At 42.0% G+C, this 21,599-nt stretch overlaps 1 protein-coding gene and 1 long non-coding RNA gene across 2 annotated transcripts in view; one reads left to right on the plus strand and one right to left on the minus strand.

The window, feature by feature from the left end:
• Positions 1–14,168, plus strand: lbh (LBH regulator of WNT signaling pathway). The gene is made up of 3 exons (XM_033642047.2): positions 1–248; positions 7,345–7,447; positions 12,083–14,168. The coding sequence occupies exons 1-3, from the start codon at positions 220–222 to the stop codon at positions 12,308–12,310; spliced, it is 360 nt and encodes a 119-aa protein (XP_033497938.1). The 5' UTR covers positions 1–219; the 3' UTR covers positions 12,311–14,168.
• LOC117266724 (uncharacterized) overlaps positions 4,512–21,599 on the minus strand; it is a 20,578-nt gene continuing 3,490 nt past the window's right edge. The window contains exon 3 of the long non-coding RNA XR_004502517.2: positions 4,512–7,605. This is a non-coding gene — a long non-coding RNA (uncharacterized LOC117266724). The remainder of the gene's footprint in view (positions 7,606–21,599) is intronic.

Below are 21,599 nucleotides of genomic sequence, written 5' to 3' on the forward strand. Positions count from 1 at the left end.
ACAGCTGAGGTGATGATCAGACGCACCAAATTATAACAGCTGCGTTTTTTTTTTGGTTGTCTTGACTTTGTCGCGCAGTTACTTTCGGTTTGCGTGCGCGTGCTGTGCTGCGTTTGGAGAGGAAAAGAGCCAACAAAAAAGAAGAAGAAAAAGTCAAGAGAAGTCAGCGGCTGTCATTAGATTCCCATAATCAGCAGAATTGCCAGTAGGTGTGAATTCATGTCTGTATTCTCCCCGCAGATATACTGGTGAGTACTCGCATCTTTTTCCACTCTCACCTGTTCGCATGTGTGAGCAGCTGCTTTGTCTTTGATAGAAACTCAAAAATCAACACCCCAAAATACATTTTTTTTGTTGTTTTTTTTTTGGCTTTGCACCTGCCAGGTAAGAACAATGGAGCATATGTGCTGCAGTTGTGGTTTTGTTTTTGCTTGGTGATTTCCCCCAGAATCTTCCACCTTTTGTTGCTACACCCACTCTTGTTTCCCTTTTAAGATTGTCTGTGGGGTGTTGCCCCTGAAATTGGAAATGTCAAGGCACACAGATCAGAAAAAAAAAGAGGCTTGTTTTTTAAGGAAATGATCCCAGCTTGATAATGTTGCTGCATGTGCCAGTTCTTAAAGGTCACAGTGGTCACACAGTGTCTTCTATTTAGGAATAAAATGCTTTAATTTCCCTTTCTCAAAACACAGGCTCACTTTGTTGTATCCTCTCACCATTTGAATGCTGCTGCTTTCATGCTCTTAAATGCTGCAGGTACAGTGCAATTGGAGAAGGATGGATACTCTGTGCACCTATCTATTACTTCTATCTGCTATCAGTGACACTTTTTTTCCCCCTCCACATTTCCTCCTGACAATCAGTGCCCGAACTCGTTGATTTACTTCTCGACACAAGAACAGGGAGTGCATCTTGAGTTTTTCTGTTCTCTTATCTGTCGAATGTTTTCCTGTCTGCAGAGAGGATATGCGAGTGGCTTTTGAAACATTGTTTTGCGAGCACTGTTCAAACCTCAGCAGGCTCCTGTCTCTACCAGGAAGTTCAGCCTCGACCTCTTTACTGTAACCACACTTTGCTCCCCTCGCTTGTGCTTGCTGACTGTAGACCTGAGCGTCTGTTCTGTGATGTTGCTTCGATGAGAATATGAAAACAGGCTTTTATTTCAAAGGTAAAGACTATTGAAAACCTTCCAATGTCTGCACTGTGGCTTTCTGTGTGTGAACAGAAAGACACTTTCCTCACAACAATAACAGCATATGTAGAAAACTTTGTGCACGTATAAGGCCAAAAAGCTTCTCACTCCCACACCCAGATCTTAGGTAATCGATCCATGATGTGTTCTCAGTGGCAGACTCGACTCACAGCAGCCTGGATACAACTCATTCATTCCAGCGCACTCCTGGGGGTCTTACTCACTCACTCCCTGCACCACCCACATACCTGCAGAGCTGTGTGACTTGGCAGGTGGAGAGCTCAGTCAGCGCTGGCAGTGGAACGTCAGCAGCTTTGCTCCTGTCGCCACACCGGCGGAGATTTATGGTAGTAGTAAGAACTGCGGGGTGGCAGAGGGGAAACAATGTTGGTAACACAAGATGCATGTTACATATTGTTGGGGAGACCAGTTGGGGCTCATGTCAGCGCTGTAAAAACATCTCAAACAGGAACAAGCATGGCCTTGGCCCTTTTTATAGTCTTTGAGACAGGTGGATGAACTCTGTCATGCTTAGGTAATGACTGTCGGACATCTTAACAGAATGAGTTGACGGTCAGATGGTGTGAAGCTGGTGTGGCAGATGGCCTTGCTCTGTTAAAATGTGACTGCTGCCTACGTTGTATGACTGGCTGTAGCGTGGAGTTAAAGCTACTGGGAATATGGTCACTATATAATGAGGTGAGGCAGATGTTTCACAAGGCAGAACTGGAAGAGGCTGCTGAACACGTCGACTGCTCCACTTGACAGTGGCTCAGTGCGTTTGTCTGCAACTCCAGTGGTTAAAAAATCAACATGTCACACTGTGCTCTGCTCTAATAGGCCGGTAGCAAGTGGTGGCATGATTTTTGCCTTGTAAAGGGTATCGCTAATTAACTATTAATTAAGTTGACTCCAGTAAGGCTGAAGGAAGCATGAGTAGATTTTATAGGGGGGTGCATTAGACATAGACATGAAAAGTAGCAGAGACATTGGAGACATATTGGCGCAGAAAACGCACAAATTGATGCATTAAAAACACCAGAATTCCAAGAAAAAAGTGTTTGTTGCTCAAAATTTTCTGGCCGAGGATCTCAAAGCCTCCCAATTTGTATACTACCCCCTCCAACGTTGAAAGGAAACCTCCACCCTTGGACACAAGCAATTCACCAACAATTCGTCAATGCTCAATGTGGCTTATACTTTGACTTATTCATGGCCTAAGACGACCTTTTCAGATCGCTTATTTTATTTGATCAACACTTCAAAAGGCAATTATATTAAATTTGCTATCACAGCCTTAAAAAACACCAACTATTCACATTTTAGAAGCTGGAACTGGTGACATTTTGGCATAATAATCATCAGCAATTCTTTATTCTTCATTCAGATTCCCATTAGCTTCCACAAAGTGGTCGCTAGTCTTCCTGGGGTCCACTCACAAAACCCCACGTAATGTGGATATAATGACTAAGTGGGTAAAAGCAACGGCAGAACAGTCCAGTAAGTTTAAAAAACTGCATCACTTTAATGTAATGCAGCCTTTTAAACTAGGAAAAAGACAATAATTTGGATACTACAGGATCCAAAATCTAAGACGATACCTGTCTCGTGTCACGATATCCATAAATGATGGATATATTGTCCAGCTCTATTTGGCATATTTGATTTTTACGCATTTTTCCTGATACATTTTCTGTCCCTATCACCGAATCAACAAATGGTTTCAGCCCTGATAATCCTTCCGATATGTGTTCTGGAAACACCGAACAAGACTGACAATGTCTTGAACATATTGCCGTCCATCTGTGCTGTGGCTGGATGTGGCATTAGGACGCTGGCAGGATCAGGTTTGCATTATCTCGACTGGGTCAGGAGGTAAAGAGGTTCACTGTCTTACAGCCTCACACGGTAATCAATAAAGGCCGTGTGACTCCCAAATGTGTGCTCCTGGGCGTATGCTGATCTTATGTCATACATGCTACAGGCTGGTTACTTACAGAGCAGTTAACGCCTCCTCTCTAGGAATCAAGTATTCCACTGTGTGAGAGCGGCGCACTGTTGAGCTGTTCCGCCTGACACTTGAGGCACTAATAGATGTGGCTGCATGTGTTTGTTTCCTCCCAGGTTGACTTGTTGCTCGTGCACCCCCACTTCCTCCTCATTGTGCCCCTTTATGTTTTATTAGGCCGATGTTCTGTTATTCTTAGCCGAGCAGGATGTTTATACGATCCCCGAACAGAAATATGACTGGCAAGGCTCGAGTGTTTATCTTTCTTTCCCTTCCCTCCCTCTCCTGCTCTGCTCAGGTCTTCACTGTCACCGCTCAGCCCCTCCGTCCCCACCTCCACTGCTTTTTTGCATGCCTGCCTCACCCTCTCTGCATCCCACTCGAAGATGAGAGCAGCCCCAGCTGACATTAGTTTTTCCATGTTAAACCTTGTGTATCCTTCGAGCCCTCCTTTTTTTTTATTTTTGGATATCCGGGTATTGTTTGAGCCAAGTGTGCCGTGTCGTCTGACTGGTGCAGTAAAGGTTACTTTATGGCGGTTCGGCCAGAAGCTTTTAAATTTTCTAATTTTTAGAGCCGCCCTGACACCCTGCTGTGATGTCAGTGTTTCCTCATGAAAGAGACGAGGGGTGTGTGTGTGAAGGCAGGGCTGGAAAAAGTGATTGATATATGCCATTGCTTTAGGGGTTAATGATCTCCTGGCTCTGGGTGACTCATGGCACACATTTCTCTCCTCCTCAGGATGACTTTGGGTTTAACCTGCTTCTTATTTAGTCTACATGAAGACTGCAGTGTGTGTTGTAGAACAGGACAGTGCTTCAAAAGTTGTAGATGCACAATATGGAAGCCTTGATATCCTACAGGCTTTATCAGAAATCAATAAGCAGGGGGAATTATTTTATTCTTGTTGTTGAGTTTCAAAGTTAGACAGTACCTTTGCTAAATAATGTCTCTTGTAGCTATTTGAGCATGATGTTAAATGCTGAAATGTGCAGCACAAGTTAGAGTCTTTAAAGTCAGCAAACTATCTATGTCAATACGAAACTGGTTATACCAGAGCTGTTTGCTTATGAATTCAAGTTTGTGTTTCTGGGATGAAGAGTGAGTTCTGTCAACAAATGACTAAGTCTCACTTTATTTTTTATTTTAATGTTTACAGAGATGTTTCAATACCACTCTTTCCTTCCCGATATGGATTCCAAAACCTGGACCTGGGTACTGATGATACTGAGTACTAGGAGTGGGAATTACCAGAGGATCCATGATACGATATATCACGATACTTGAGTCATGATAAAATATTATTGCGAATTTTTTTTTTTTTTTTTTTTTTTTTTTTAATTTATTTATTTTTTTTAAATTTGTTGCAATATGCTATTGCGATACTAGGAAAACTTAATTGTCTGTTTTATCTAATAAGAGTTTTCAGTCAACATACGTTTTACTTCTACCTATTCCATTTCGGATGTTGTTATCTTTGTCTTGTTTTTTTTTTGTTTGTTTGTTTTGTTTTTTGGGTTTGAGATAAAGTCAGTCATTCATCTCACCTCAGCCATTTTTTTTGCAGCAAAATGTATCTAGTGGACAGAAAAAGCAATTGATAATAACATTCTAGTAGGCTATCTAAAGTTTAATTTAATTGATACTTGGCACCGTGTGACGATATATTGCCACACAAAAATATCGCGATACTATGCTGTATCGTTTTTTTCTTTTTTCCCACCACACGACTAAGTACCAATCCAATACCACTGCATTATTAACAGCCAGATACTCCTAACTTTGAATGGATGTGAAATGGTTTCTACCATTGTTGTATGGCATTACATACAGAGAATGAATGCTAGTGTAAAATATCGCCAGTATTGCACGATTTAAAGGGAAAAAAATTTCTTCGCCGCTATAAAAAAAAAACAGTTGCCAGTGGCCAAACAGCGCTACTTTTTTAGAGTGGTGAAGACAAGTTAATGTTGAAGAAAACTGCTGTTTCATTTGGGTGTGAATCTACTTTCAAGTTTAATCAATCATGTGATGAGTGCGTAGACTTGCATACTCGCTGATACTGGAGCCAACATTTTAGGCAGTATTGTATGGCATTTCTGGTACTAGCGTCTGTATCGGAACAACTCTAAATGTTAATCTGTAAAGGAACAAGTATGATTAACTGATGCAGTAACACCACAGCATTTATAGCTCAAGCTTATCTGCAATGCTCAGTCCCTGGATGGGCCTTCGAATTCACAGAACTCCACAACAAATACTCAAGAGAAAGTACAAAACATAAATGCAACAATAAATGTGCACATTAAGAACTCAAAGCTGAACAAAACTGAAACCTAATTTGTGAAGGTTTTATTTGTGCAGCACTGTTTGCTGATGTAAAAGCTGAATTTCTTGTGAATTATGAGTTTGCCAAAAACAATAATACATCTTTCATTTATGATTCATGTGCCAGTAAACATTGATATTTATAGATATCTTCATGAGGAGCGTTGATGAGCGTTCTCAGTTTTGTTTGAGTCATAAATGCAGACCAAAATAAATAACTGTGCTTTAGTCAGAAACTCCAGAGACTGTTTCATATCTTAATTGCAGATTGTGTTTATTTTTAAGAGGACCTCTGTTTGTGTAACACTGAAATGATTCAATATTTTCTGCTGTTATCTAACAGACTTTGAAGCCAGGGTGTTCTGATAGATGAATAAGACGGTGGTGAATGGACCAAATTAATTTAGTGGAACAGATGTTTGCATAATCGCTCTTATTTTAAAACCATGCTTAAATCACTACCACGGTATAATTTTTTACCGTTCCACTGTTTCCAAAAATAAACATTTTTATTTGAGATTCAAAGTAGGTCAAGCGAAGCCCACACATCTCTTCCCCAAAAAGACCCAGGTCCATTGAACCAGATATGTGAGGATGTGAGTGAGCCTCTCTGTGTGTTCTGTTTTCTTTGTTCCATATAGCCAGTGACCACACAAACCACAGGCCTGTGGCCACTGACCACAAGGCACTGGGCTTTAAATAGAGAGCGTGAGAAGGCCGCTGAGCATCTTGTCTCAAGACGCCGTCTGTCGGTCCTGGGACCTGCTCGGAGTCATTTTTTTTTAAAACTTCACTACGACAATAGTGGATAGAGAATGCACCGAACATGGATAAACAAGCTCTTGTTACTTTAATCTAAAATGGAAAGTTTGGCCACGCTTTGATGGAACTGAGTGCATCGAGTTCCACCCCAGTCAAATACCACAGCACGCCCCCAGCACACTCTCACAATGACTGTGTTCTCTGGTTGCTAGTGCAACAGCACATCATCCTGTATTTAGAAACGGCCACCTTATGCAAGCCACATCATGAGCTGTGCAGCTTTGCAGTGCACTAGCACAGCAGAACGGAGAGCGCACTGGATGCTCAGTGTGTTGTGGTCAAGATGCACAGATTATAAACAAAACTGTATGACGTGCAGGTAAACAGCTATGACTTTCAGACTCTGGCTGTGTGTATGAACAGTTGTTCTGCTTTTTTCACATGCCATTATTGATCGTTTTAGTGTCTCTTCGTCCCAAATGTACACAACCTGACTGTCCCTTGTACTTAACAAACAGGGACCACTTTTATTTTTATTGTACAATTGTTTAACAATGAACTATGAACCTTTCTAGAGGTATACACACTGTGTCTTGGGCTGTTAGGCTAGTTCACACATTTTACTCCAACATGTCACCGGTTCCAATCCAGCTCTCACACTTAATTTTGAAAATAAATTGGTTTCAGAACCACTTCAGAAAAGTTGGTTCTCAGCTGGAACCAAAAAATAGCAGGTTTTCTTGACCTAAGTGTGAACCGTGACGACATCAGTGGTGGTGTGATATTCCACAGACTGGAAAGAGAGCATGAAGGCAACAATAGAGAAGTCATGAGAAATGGGACTGAGAATAGAAATGAGAAATATCAGTAATGACAGAACAAAGCCGGCAGGTTATGCGTCTACTATTTAATAGCACCAAGGTTTTAAGAATCCTGAACAGAACCAGTTCAATAACCAGAGCTTATTCAATGGAAAAAGGACAATAATAGACGACTATCACCTTTGCATGGTATCTAATCACACGACTTTCTGTTCTTCTTTCGCCCTCTGCAGCCCAGTGTTTGTGCCCAGCCGAGATATGACTGAGGTGATCATCAACAGCACCCCCATGGAGGACATGAGGCTCAGCCCCAGCAAGGACAGACTCTCCTTTCAGGTAGGACACACACGCACATGTATGACACCACTTCTGCCCCACTTCTGTCCCTGTCCGTACATTTTTATGTGGAATGGTCCTTTTAAACCTGTCCTCATCCATTCATTTGCATGAACTGGACTGAGATCAGCGTGAACAGGAGGGAGCAGCAGCTGCATCTGTTATGAGACAGTAGAAATGTCAATATAGTGGATAAAAGCAAATAATTTGAAATTAAATAGGGGTTAAATAGGTTTTTCTATTGTTTAATTTACAAACCCCTGGCTAAGCTAAAAATGTCTTTGTATAAAAATACATTTTGGAACAGTTTGACTGTTGACCTGTTAGCCATTAACAAGCTAACATAAATAGTCATTGAAACATAATAGCATAAAGATTTTTTTTAAATTGGTTCATCTCTATTGAGTACAGTCATTACATGGAGTATGTTCCAGATTTTTAATCATAAAAGTTTTAGAAAATATACTTTATAATATAAAAACAATGTGAAAATATATTCATTTGCATAATAAATAAATAAAATGGGAATAAGTAAACATAACAAAACATTCGGGGTCTGGTAAACAAAGGGATTAAAACTGAAATGTCTAAATAATCTAATTTTTAGTAGGTTTTAAAATCTATATTTAATATAAAAGGAGAGTTGTCTCTTAAGCCAGATAATTTTAAAAATAAAGGTGATTTACAGATCACTCTGATAAGTTTGAGTAATTAGGTCAGGACAGTAACTTGTAATTTTAAACACGAGATAACTAAAAGCCCACATCCCTTTTTTTCATTCTCTGATGTCGGTCAGAGGTTACTGTCGGTCACAACTTAAAACATACAAAGGAAATGTACGTGTGGGGAAATAGTGTTTAATTTACTGTAGCCTGTCACAAAGATAAACGGCACAGATTCAGAGAGATGAGAGAAGCAGCCATCAGGTGGTCTTGACAAGGTGTTGCCAGCAGCTTTGTTTTACTGTCAGCTCAACAGGGCCGTGTTGGAAACTACTTAAACACACAGCTGCTCGCTTATTTTAGTGTCACATTGGTACCAAGGGTAAAAAAAGAATTAAAGAGCTCTGTGTTAATATTTATACCGTGTTACTGTAAAAGATGGGGAAACTGAGTGGAGACTATTTATGATTTTTGGACAGGAAGTTGACCTAATGGTTAGTGAAACAGCATCTTAAATGGTGAGTTAACCACTGGTGTTGTAAGTTCCACCTGCTGACACTTTTAAAACTCACAGGGCTAAAAGGCCACTTCCTGTTTAAAGAGAATTTGGTACAAGATTGACAGAACTTATTTTTATGACAAGTACATATTCATACATTTTTATGAACTTAATGCACTCGCCTCATGCCATGCTACATGTAGACATTGTTGACTCTGAGGGGATGTAGACTGACCCAGAGGAAAAGGCTGGCTTCCTCTCCCCACATTTCACACCCCAGCTGTGAGTCTGTCTGAGAGGATGAGAGGAGCGGATGAGAGGGGGGGAAAGTGCAGAAAAAGGAGGCTGCCACTTCTCCACCCTTTCCATCCCCATTCTGTATTTCCTCACCTCGGCCATTTGCCCAAGGTCCCAGCCACTCCTTAGAGAAGCTATGTATGAAGCGGTGATGTCGCCACTAGTCACTTCCTCCATTATGAGTGCCGCGGGCTTTGACACGAATTGTGTGACCATAAAATTCCAGCTGCACCTATAAAAGGTACTGGAATGAATGTGACCTACTTGTGGAGAAGGATGAGCAAATAGTCACTGATTTCCCGAATTATCATCTCAAAAGGCAATGTCATGATTCAGTGTGCGCCCACCGCACACCCCAGAAGATCCCAAAATAGCCAGCATTGTGCCTGGCCGATGATGTGTCGTCTCTTCCTGCCACTGGAAAAGAAACAAGTTATGACATGTGTTAGCTAGGGGTCCAAAGGCAAGGTCGTGTGCTGCCTAACTCCCTTTGGTGCTGACGCACAGTGAGGATTGGTGATGCAGGCCAGGAAATGGAGATACACGCAGGCATTAGACGTGAGCAGACATGCACACACCCGCATATAATCGCACCTCTTGGCGAGGCTCTGCACGCAGCTGTTTTTGGAGAATGTAAAAGCTGCAGAAATACACACGCTCATAACCTGACAAATTCTCACATTCACAAGACGTATTTATAGCTTTTTGTCTTTTTCCTCCCTCCTCATCTGTCTCCTATGGAATTCATGGAGACTTTGACACAGCTGGATCCCCTCTATCTCTTCCCCCTCTCTTCTCATCTCAGTCTCTCTCCTGCCTCATCTAATGCTTTCTTTCCACTCGGCTCTCTGCCCAGACAGCGACATTGCTCCCTCCCCTCTAATGTCTTGGAGTGAAATATGCAGGTCTAAAAATATTCATCCACTTTATCCAAACAACAGCAAAAAAATGCTGTTCTTGGACCAGGAGTGGCAGGCTTTTTCCCCTGGGCAATTTCTCTGGTTCCTGAGAACAGAGAAAGTCTGATGTTGATGTCCAATCTTGCCAGGACAGGGAATGCATGTAATCTCTCTTGTCAGGACGTCTCTCATGCCCTTCAGTTTAGATCCAAATATTTGAGTGTGGCACGCTGTGTTTATAAGCAGACATATCAGTCAGGATTTGCAGATAACGTGGCCGATTTCGTGTTCTTTCCTAAACCTTTTCTTCCAACTCCATCTCGGCAGGAACATAAAGTATTCAACACTAAATACTGACTGTTATAGGGATGGATGTTTTATTTACACACAAATCATGTCCCAGTAAACCTTTCACCTTTGTGTTTTTACCATTGATTTGAAATGCTCTGATTATGCTCTTGTATAATCTTCCGAGTAGTGGCTGATGTGGTGCTGGATGAGTTTGTAAGCAGCTACGAGCTGCTTGGCACAATGCCTTCCAAAGCATTTAGATTAAACATGATGCAGCATTTACCGTAAGTCTCACTAGACATGCCTCATTTAGCCGTACACAGTCACTGATGTAACAGTTTCTTGTGCAGTTTGTTTTTCGGGTGAGCAGTGCACCTATGTGGAACGCTCGCTTGGCTGTTAGAGGAATGTGGGCTGGGCAAGAGCAGGTATGCCACTGGGATTTTAAGCAACCACTTCCCATCACAGATGTTTAGTCTTCACATCACTTCCTTCACAGTTGTTTAGCCTTGTAGCGGTGCCTGCAACACTTCTACGAGGCTCAGGACTAAGTTCTGGTGTCCCAGAGGCTACCGCACACTTAGCACTGATCAGAAATATGCTCACAAATCATTTTTGGCCATACAACAGGGGACAGCTGACCTGAGAGAGCGCCTGCTGTACAGTCAGTGGCACCCCCAGATATTTGTCATTGGGGTGGCCAGATGGGGGCGACTGAAAATCTTGGGGTGGCACACCAAAAGTCATTGAATTTCAGGATTTTGCTTATGCTGTTGAAGTAGGCTAGTTAAAAAATGTCATATAGAGAGTTAAGGTAACGCATACAGATACTCTGGTGTCTAATGTTACTAAATATCTAATGTGCATAGACTAATACTCGTGCAATTAACCCTTTGAGTTCCCCAACAATCCTGTTTTAATGTGTTATATATCTGATAAGTGATGTATTGTTCTTCAAATAGGCTGGTCGTCCTTTTGCTTCAAAAGACAAATATAGAGCTTTAATTTGAAAGAGTAGATCAATTCGAAGGAACCAAACATTTGCTGGGAACAAGCCCTTTAGAGTTTAGCAAAACTTGTGGGTACCCATCGAACCCATTTTCATTCAGATATCTTGATGTGAGAGTTCAAGGGACCCCTTTCAAAATTGCCTAGTTGTTCCCTCGCCAAAGTGTAGCCTAACTTTGGAGCATTATTTCGCCCTCTTATCAGCAAGTTGTGCCAACATGGCTGGTACCATTGGATGCCTTAGGTTGTTTAGTTTCACAAGATACCACTATGTTCTTGCTAGCTTAAAAAATGAGTGTGGTACAACCTTAGTAATATAGGTCTACAAATATTAACAAACTCGTAGGTACCCATTCAACCCAAGGGACCCCTTTTGATATGGCCAAGTTACCTCGCCAAAATCTAGCCTAAATTTGGAGTGTTATTTAGCCCCCTTTCCAACAAGCTATGTCAACATGGCTGGTACCAATGGATGCCTTAGGTTGTTTAGTTTCACATGATACCACTATGTTCTCACTAGCTTAAAAAATAAGTGTGACACAGCCTCTTAAAGTGTAGTGTAGGCCTCCAATTATTAGCAATCTCGTAGGTACCCATCTAACCCAAGGGACCCCTTTGATAATGGCTATGTTGTTCTCTCGCCAAAATGTAGCTCAACTTTGGAGCATTATTTAGCCCCCTTACCAACAAGATATGCCAACATGGCTGGTGCCAATGGATGCCTTAGGTTGTTGGCTTTCACAAGATACCACTATGTTCCTGCTAGCTTCAAATATGAGTGTGACACAGCCTCTGTGAGTAATGTCGGCCTCCAATTATTCTTGCAGAGGTGGCCAGCAATTGTATCAGGGTGGCCGTGGCCCACTGTGGCTCCCCCTTGGGGCCGCCACTGTCTGCAGTTCAGATAACAAATTGTATTAACTCTTGAGGTTAATGGAAGGTTAATAACCAGATTTCTGTTTTTGTCTTTGGTCTTCAGATATTCCCCGACCCCTCAGACTTTGACCGCTGCTGTAAGCTCAAGGATCGTCTGCCATCCATCGTGGTCGAGCCGACGGAGGGAGAAGTCGAGAGCGGGGAGCTTCGCTGGCCTCCAGAGGAGTTTCTGGTCAGTGAAGAGGAGGAGGAAGAAGAGGAAGAGGAAGAGGAGGAACAGAATAACGGCAGCATCCAAAATGGACAACCGACACAGAATTCCCAGCACTAGAGGCTGTGTCGACACACCCATGCTCCCCTGTTCCCTCCTTCTTTCTGACAGACTCTCTCCCACACTGGTTACACTGCACCTCAGCACTCCAACAAACTGGCAGACACACATTCAGTGTCTCGCGATGCCATCTCGTTGCCCTCGACACCAAAGCATCAATCCCACAAGAGAAGCAATACACATTTTCTCACACAATAATTTATCCTCCTGGACTGCAGATCCACAAAATCAGACTTGAGAAGAATGGACACGCACACCTCATATTCATACTGATATTCCTGCAGTGTGTGCAATCAATCTCCAAATTTAAATCCCCAGCTCCATGATCTTCATCTGCACCTCCATCATCTCAGATGTCATGGAGCTCTGGTTGTCTTCATTCAGAGCTGCACACCGCACACTTATTTCCTATCATGCCTACCACCGTGTGTGTCTCGGCCCGGAACGGACGTCCTATTGGACAGCGGCAGCTCAGTGCTCCATGGACAGCTCTTACACTGCAGGGGCGACAACTGCTCTGTACTTTACTCCCAAATGGCTGGCGTCATGACCCCAGAGACTTTAGACTCTCATACAGAACTATTGTGGTACCCGTGGGGATTATCGTCTACAGTAACACTGTCCATACCTGTGTTCACTTTCTGGATTGATATGTTAATTATTGTGATTGCCACTGCTGTCCATAGATCTGTCTGTTTGTGTGATTTTTGTCTGTTTTTTGAGAAGTGGGTGTTTTGTGTCAAACGTTACCGGGATCCCACAAAAACAAAAAAACATTGTGACCTTATGTCGGACATTCACAGTAAAAAAGCAACCTGGAATAATTTTAGAGACGTGAGCAGAAACCGAAAATAAACCAGCATGCTGCGCTTATGCGATAAATTCATTGTACAAAGGCTTGTTGTGCAGTGAGGGCTCAGTCGCGCTATGATCCTCTCATTACATTGGCCTTCTGTGAGCCTTATGACAAACAGTACTTGGACAACAAAGCGAAATAGTTCAACATGGAGAACAAAATCTGATGCAAGCAGGTTTACTGTTCAAAAAGGGCAAAGCTGAGTAAGGACTGCGAAATTATAATTTTTGGAAAAAGCAGTTGAAGCAATGTACAGAAGATGAAGGATGTGTAAATAGTTGTTCCCAATGAGCCAACCCCTGCGGCCTTGTAGTGCGCTGATCTTGTTTGTACTCTGGGTTTGGTTTACTTTGTAGAAAGCCAAAGACTGAGAATCGCTCTGAGCTGTACACACCTGAACTGAAAGTCTCCTCATCTTCCTTTTTTCTTTTTTGAAAACAGCCATTCGTTTGACACGATGAAGTTCAGGTCACTGATAAGTCACGCTGTAGGACAGAGTTCACCAATACATACAGTAATATCTGACAGTATTAAAGTCTTTTAGTCCTGATGTTTGCCAAAAGCTGTTAATGGGAAATCTTTGTTCTCTGGTAGCAACGTCTGTTTTGTCTGTGCTGCAATTTCAGAAGTCGGTGTTCCTTTGTTCACTCTTTAAATCAGCACTCTGTTTGTGGTCCAAGTCTCGTCAGTCAGTCGGTTTGTGGAAAATATTTCACTCTTGTGTACACTATGAAATCCTGTCGTACAAGCATGATTGAGATGTGTCTGTTCTTTTTTTTGTAATTTCTCATTTGAGTGGCATTAGGGCTGTGTACAGAACATCTCTCTCTTTCTCCTGTCTGTCACCTACAGGTCCCACATTGTTTTTGTAAAGCTCAGGGAGATTAGCCGCCATCTTTCTCTTGTTTTGTTTTTTGTTTTTTTGTTTCTTTTTGTATTTAGACCACTTTTCTCTGTGACAATTACAGAGGCTGTAAATAAACATTTGAATTTGCTATCCAACTGTGTGGCTCTGCTGTGAGAATAATTGACTGTGAAGAGTTACTGCCATTTTTATGGCGCAAGATGGAAGTAAATGAGTCTTTTACAGGGGTAATCCTTCACTGCTTTTAAAGTATTGTTTCCAAGACACTTCTGTGTTTACTTTCATTTTCCTTCATGTGAAACCCCCCCCCGCTCTGTTCCCCACTCAAACTTCACCTGCAGTGGTTACAGAAAAGCGGTATTACTTCCTGCTCGGCATCTCTCACATACACAATCTCTCTCTACGAACACAGATGCATGTATCAAATGGCTATATGTAGAAGCGAGAGCAGGCCACATGCTACTTCCTGTCTTCAACTTGCACACAAACGCACACAATCTGACTCCTTGTTACAACAAAATCACATTCCCTGAGCACTTGACAGCTTTCATTTCTAAGTTCTTAATAATAGCTCTTTTAAAAATATTAAACAAGGCCATGCAGCACTTTGGAGAACTTTGGTTTGACCTTCCAATCTTTGGGTGCTTTTTACAATTTGAATCATTGAGGACAGTGCAGAGTATAAAAGTCTGTGGAAGCGGCTCCTCACGCTCTCCCCATAAACACTCACCACAATGATACAAGACTAATAAAATGTGGTTGAGTGGAAAAGCTCTAATGGGGAACTGGGGGATTTACAGGAATAAACAAAGCTTTCTGATCACTGTTACAGTGGAAACTTCTCAGGTGATTTGCTGCTGTATTAGTGACCCAATAGGTCAACTTTGATTGCCTAGTGCCGGGAATAGTCCATCAGAGTTGCTGCGGTAGGGCCTTTAGAGGCCAAGAACCTGACAGATTGTGCCAAGGTGCTACTCTCAGGGCCTTATGGTCACTTCCTGGAAGGCAAACAATGAGCTGACATTCTATCCTGCTTCCTTCTTCCTGGGAAAAATGGAGCATAAAGAGTTATTAATACCCCCCAGCTGATAATGGTGGTCAGCAGTAGAGTGTGTCTCTGGCCTGAGGGGGCTGGTGGGAGCCTTCTGAATAGGTTAGGAAGTGAATGTCCTTTGTCCCTTTCTTAACAACAGCTCCTTGATCTGAGTGGAAAATGTCATGAGATCATGGAAAGAAGAAATTATAAGTAGTTTTAAAAAAAAAAGGACGACCACAGTCTGCTGGAGAGACTGCCTGAACTTGCATCCAGCTACGCAATCGTGACGTCAGCCAGGCACCTCTGAACTTTGCGCCGTCTTTCAAATATAACTGGGAGGAATAGTGAGAAAGCAATATACTTGAGTTTTAATAAAGAAGGGTGCTGTGTTGCTGGGGCTTGAGGAGATATGAAAGGAAGCCCCTGAAGCATCTTTCTGTAGCATTTTGACATTTTGAGCAGCTCTTATCTTCAGCTCCTCTCCTTCAGCCACTTCTCAGCTGATTAACTCAGCAAGGAACCTTTGCAATTAAAGCCTCTTTTAATGCAACCGGTAATTTATATTTGCTTTGCCCCTTCAAACCTGATTGAAGCACTAAAATTATGTATTTTCATCGTCTCAGTTACATCTCCGTGAAAGATCTTACGTTTAAGGCCCTGAAAACCTATTTTCTCAATCAGCTTCTTACTATGAATGACAGAGCCCTACAACAACACAACATTTTCTGTCAAAGTTAGAAAAGTCCTGGTTATTTGACTTTTTCATTTTCCTTTGCGTTTTTGAAAAGGGTAATTTCCAGGCCCCCAAGAACGCTGCTTAGCAATTTTCCTAGTGGCCACTTGTGGTATTGCAGCAAAAAAGTCCCCTGTGGTCCAAAAGCGAAAGAGATTTTTGTAAAACTGAAAGGACACCTCTGACTGCAAACTAGGTCAAGTGGGGCTCTGTCAATTATGATTTCTTTTTATCCACTGAGGTTTTATATTCATAAAACTTTCCTGGAGCTGAGAAAAGGGATTTAAAAACTCGCAGGGTCAGTGGGAGAGACACCACTGCACTTATTCAGTGGGTTGCATACCACGGAAGTACACCTGAAACCCAAACCTGAAACTTTTTGGGGCAACTGAATAAGGGCCATCTTGGATCTGGTATCTACATATTATTATACATTTATTGTAATGTCACACATTTGCAAGCTTCCATCAGGATGAAGCAACATTTGCTTTAGAGTAACAGTTGTGGGGTTATGGCTTATGTTGAAAAACTGCTCAGCAAAGCTTAGATATGCTTAATTAAGCTAAGCTAACTGGCTTCTTGCTTCAGTTTTATATTTACCGCACAGACAAGCGAACAATATCAATCTTCTTATCTAACTCAGTGTAAGGATGTTTTCCAAAAATATCTAAATATTCTATTACGTTCTTAATAAATAACTCTTAAAATGGGCTGCTCGTTTAACATGTAGTGCTATTTATCAGTGTAGGTTGTTTTGGTGTGAGATGCTGAGTGTTGGAGATATCGGCTGTAGAGACGTCTGCCTTCTCTCAATATAATGGAAACTGTGGTGCTCATGGGGGCCAAAAAAAATGTAATAATAAAGTCTTTTTTCAGAAACCATGACCTGGTTAGTCAAGATAATCCACAGACCTTATTGTAAGCAGTTTCATGTAGGAACTATTTTCTGTCTACCAAACTACAGAGCCCAGTCTCACTCCGAAGTCGCTGAAATCAGGCACTTGGGCAGTGAATTGCGGCGTCAGAAACCAACTAAAAAAGGTGTCCTGTAATGTCGGCATGATACGCGGCCGTTATAGTTTAATGGTGCCTGGTGCCATCGGTGGACAAACATAGGGATAAGGATGAAAGTTAAGGCGGTGAATGTCCGAGTGGGGTGGACGAGTCCAACACACACCGACCTTTACCCGAGAGACCGGTGTTCGCATCCCCTAAGATTCTAAAGCCAAACCCTGTTCTTTTTTCCAAAACCCAACCACGTGTGTTTGTGTCGTGTTGTACCGACGTAGGCCTAAAGAACGTGTCGAACTACAGCCACCAACTGTATCACTGTGCAGAGGGAAGTGTGCATCTACTCATCAAGATGTAAACGTTAACAGTGTCCTCCTTGAGCAGGGCTGTAACATTAGCTAGTCAGTAGCGCTGGGTGAGCTAGCGGTAGACGCACGCTTCCTTCTGCAAGGTGATTTGGTTGGCGGGTGTAGTTTAGCAGCAAGAAAATAGTTCCTACATGAAACTGCTCACAATAAAGTATGTAAAGTATCTTGAGTAACCAGGACATAATTCCTTGAAAGACACACTGATGTTGAGCACTACAACCCGAAAGTCATCTAGTTCCATTACATATGAGAGAAGGCAGACATCTCTTCAGCCTGTTATCTTCAACACTTGGCAACTCACACCAAAATAATCTAGACTGATAAGCAGCACTACAGGTCAGAGGAAAAACAGGTATTTTTGATTTGGGGGTGAACTGTCCCTTTAAGGACTTTTTCCCCCTCACTTTAAACTTTATTGTTGCTTATTTAGTCATGTCTGTTGTATGCTAAAAATGTCACAGTTTGAAATCATTTTATTTTTTTTAGTTTAGACTTTCACTTTCATAATTTCTTACACTTTTACTTGGTTTATCACCCACTCTGCTGGTGGTCAGAGGTGACAGCTTTCATTTTGCGCTATGACGAGTGAGAGTCACTGAGTACTCGGTGACATAGGGGGAACGGACTGTGTCTCACACACCATTGTCGGTGTGAGGCACAGTATCTTTAAATGTGTGAATATGAGAGGCTGGCTATGTATTAAAACTGTTGTCAGAGTTCTCTGAGTGAAGTCACTGATAGCTCTTCTAGCTCATTCTTGGAATTCTTTCCAATGGAAACAATCCCATCGCTGATCCCAGTGTGTCAGCAGAGTCTGACCTGCCAACCCCTGAATTCTCCCCGACTCCCAACTGTAGTTCACATTAACGCTGTTTCACTGTCGCCCATCTACTCAGAAACTCACACTATGTATCCATAACATAACCCCTCCCTCCTCAAGGAAAATAATACTTATCCGATGAACTCTTTTTCCACTCCTGCTCCTCTGCCTACTTTTTTCTCCAGTGTTTTCTTGTTCTTTCTATTTTTCACTCTCCCAGACTTTTATCCCATTCTGTTGTTTCAGCAAGTTTCCCATACTTACATGACAGTCGAAATGTACTCTGCATTCCCACAGCGCAGGTTATGTAATGTAAGTTAACATTTTATTATAAACAGTGCCCCTGTGCTTATGACCTTGCTATTTTAGTGCTGCAACCTTATTGTATAAGCCAGCGAGGTTCATTCTGCGTGTGCATACATAACCGTGTCTGTGTGTTTGTGCAAAGCTTGCACACGGGCACATGTGCTCAGAGGTTTTATGTATAACCGTGTCTGTTATTATGAGTGCCATGTGCGTAAGGGAAAGATTCTTTTCCCATGGTTCCTCAAGTGTGAGAAGAAAGTAGAGCTCTCAGGACATGAAGCGAAAACTCTGCTAGTTATTTATAACCTGTCTGGAGACGGCCCACCAAGCATAGACACATATCTGGCACTGTCAACAAGGGAAGAGCTAGAATAAGATACGCTGAGAGGCATACAACAAGGAGGGAGGATTGAAAGGTGAAGAGGTCAGGAAGGAAAATGAAGGATGTTGAGTATAAAGCGCAATGAGCATAAAGGACACCTGCACTGTGACATGTATAAATCACAGGTTAGAGACTGGTTGTCTGTCTTGGTGGCCAGCTTAGATAAGACCTGATGAGATAAGGCAAATTGCAACCTTAGCAAAAATGACACTCAGGAACTTGCTTAGTGTCACTCTGCCCTCATAAAATTTATAGGAGCAGTGTGTAAGATTTAGGGAGACCTTGTGGCGTCTGGCGGTGGGGATAGCAGATTGCAACCAGCTGAAACTTCTCCCAGTTAGGATTTCTTCTGTGTTCATTGTTCAGGAGGTTTTTACCAGGAGCTAAATTATCCGCAGAGGTCTCTTCCTCTCCATAACAAACAAACCCGGTGATTAAAACCTGTACCATGACAAATACGTGTTTCACCTATGCTTTTCGGCACATCGCAGACGGGCTGGTAGCCCACCTGCGAATGTGTGCTCACCTTTTGTCTCTGATAACTTAAGATCCAGATGTTTGAGATGTATTTATTGGGAGCTGAATTATCTGCAATGGTCTCTTCCTCTCCAAAACAAACAGACCCAGTGATTTAAAACGATAAAAACACAGAATAAATAAGTTCCACATTAAATTCTTAAGGTTTTTCCACCACTGCTCATCGCGGAGGGGCTGCTAACTACAGTGGCAGATGCGAAAACGTGAAATGAATGGCCCTATCTAATGCCAGTGTTTGGTTTGTCTGTTCTGGGCTACTGTAAAAACATGGCAGTGCAACATGGTGATCTCTGTAGACAAGGACCCACTGCGTAGGTAGATATAAACGGCTCATTCTAAAGCGGGATTTTTACTTGTGTGTCAGCTGTATGCAGGGCCTACACATGTGGCCTATGCCCTTGTGAGCATTTATAAAACACACATTAAACATGGCTTAATAGCAAAAATTTAAATCACAAGTACACAAATCAGCTTCACTATAACTCGCAGCATTCACAGACAAAGCACTTGTCTTTATCTGGAGACATTTTCCCCACAAATACAACATGCTAATGTTTTTAGCACAAGCCTATGGCATTTTATATAGTATACATTAGCCTAGCAGCTAGCTTACTTTTCCTCTACTCATGAAGACAGGGACAACAGCAACATTTAACAAAGGTAACGTTACAGAATTTGGCTCCATTACAACTCACAAGGTTCACTGACGAAACAACTGTCTTATACTAAACACGTTTTCCAAACAAATATAACATGCTAACATTATTAGCACAAGTTAATACTAGAAAAGATAGTGAATTGCTGAGATTTCCTCTGTTCATATGAAGCCAGGATAAATCACACACTAGACTTAAAATGCTATTTATGTGGAGGCTTAATTGTTTTCACAATTTATTGTTTCTTATCTGAGAAATTAAAGTAAATAAAAGCTTCGTTTCCACTGAGGGAAATGGTTTCAGCTTAGACAGGAAGTCTGCAGCGCCGCAGCGTGTAGTTCTACATTTCTGGGGAGGTGCATGTAAGGCTACAGCGTAGGATACGACTATTCCATTTCTGCCAAATTCTCCCTAAATCCTACACACTGGACCTTTAACTAGTCTACTTTCCAAATGACACTACAACCAGCACTGATAGAGTTAAATGTAAAAAAGGAAAGAAATGCATGAGACATTTGAAAGTCAGAGAGTACACTCATTTTTTTGTAATCTGTCCTTTCCCTGAATATATTTGACATTTGAAATCCCCACAGCGCCATGTGATACACCAATCGAGGAACAGAGGGCCACAAAGTAGTGATTGCTATTCACAACTAAGCACCACAACATCACAATTAATCAGAGTCAAGCGTACTTAACACCCTGCCAAACTGCTGTCTGTACCTGCACCTCAACAGACCTGCCTTTGAAGACATAATGCAACTGCTGGACTCACAACCGCAGCACATATTTGGACGGATGAGTCTAAGCACCCAGGGACTCATTCTCTATTTAACAGGGTGATGTAAGGCACATCTCCATCTCATCCTCCAGCTTTTAAAGCTTTGATCAATACACGTCTGCTGGCATCCGCTTTGTACTGTAGTTTTGTGTGTTAATGTGCTAAGCCACAGGCTGCTGCTCCTCCATAGGCTGTTGTTGATATAAATAGACAGCTTATGGCCCCGCCACTCTAATCCTTATTGCCTAGAGACCAGGGTGGAAAAAAGGGAGGAAAGAGAGAGGGGACGGGATGTAGACGGAGATAAACACACAGAAATTAAGATGCAAAACTGGCGTTACAGCGCTGTTACAGGTGTGGGGCCGATCCATGCTGTCAGCGTGAGGAGGAAGTGAAGTGAAAGAGAAGAAGACTCAAGTTAAATCATCCATGTCCCTGCTTTGAACTACCACAAAAGCACAAGAGGTCATTAGAGGCAAGAATGTTTAACTACAAGAGTTTTCTTTCCCAATAAAGCCTCGTTAAAGTGCTACCAATAGACTCCATTGAAAATAAACCAAAACACAGTGTACAATGCCCGAAAAAAGCCACTTTGTCTCTCCCACGTGGATTTATGTAAGCGGAATGGCATGTCGAACATGAATTAATGTTACTGCTCTCTACATTTATCTGTTGCCTTTAACTTGGCTTACCTCCCGTGTCGTTTTTATCAGCAAACGCAGCTAAAGTGAACATGTTTTATGTTTTTCATGGATGGAAACGGCTGTGATTCTTACCAGAGGGCTTAGATATTTGGAATTCTCAAAGGGGAATATGATTAGGAGCACCTGATCAAATTGCTTTTGCTAAATTATCTCGGACAAGCGTCATTAATCATGCGGACATGCTTCTCGTTTGAAGGTGAGCTGGCACTAAACTGAAAAAATGAGAGCTTGTTT

This window comes from Epinephelus lanceolatus, chromosome 15 (genome assembly GCF_041903045.1).
Source record: "Epinephelus lanceolatus isolate andai-2023 chromosome 15, ASM4190304v1, whole genome shotgun sequence".
NCBI classification, from domain to species: domain Eukaryota; kingdom Metazoa; phylum Chordata; class Actinopteri; order Perciformes; family Serranidae; genus Epinephelus; species Epinephelus lanceolatus.

Coding starts and splice junctions, on each gene's coding strand:
- lbh (XM_033642047.2), top strand. CDS start 220: ATGTCTGTATTCTCCCCGCAGATATACTG. Junction 249..7,344: donor TTCTCCCCGCAGATATACTG/GTGAGTACTCGC, acceptor CGCCCTCTGCAG/CCCAGTGTTTGTGCCCAGCC. Junction 7,448..12,082: donor AGGACAGACTCTCCTTTCAG/GTAGGACACACA, acceptor TTTGGTCTTCAG/ATATTCCCCGACCCCTCAGA.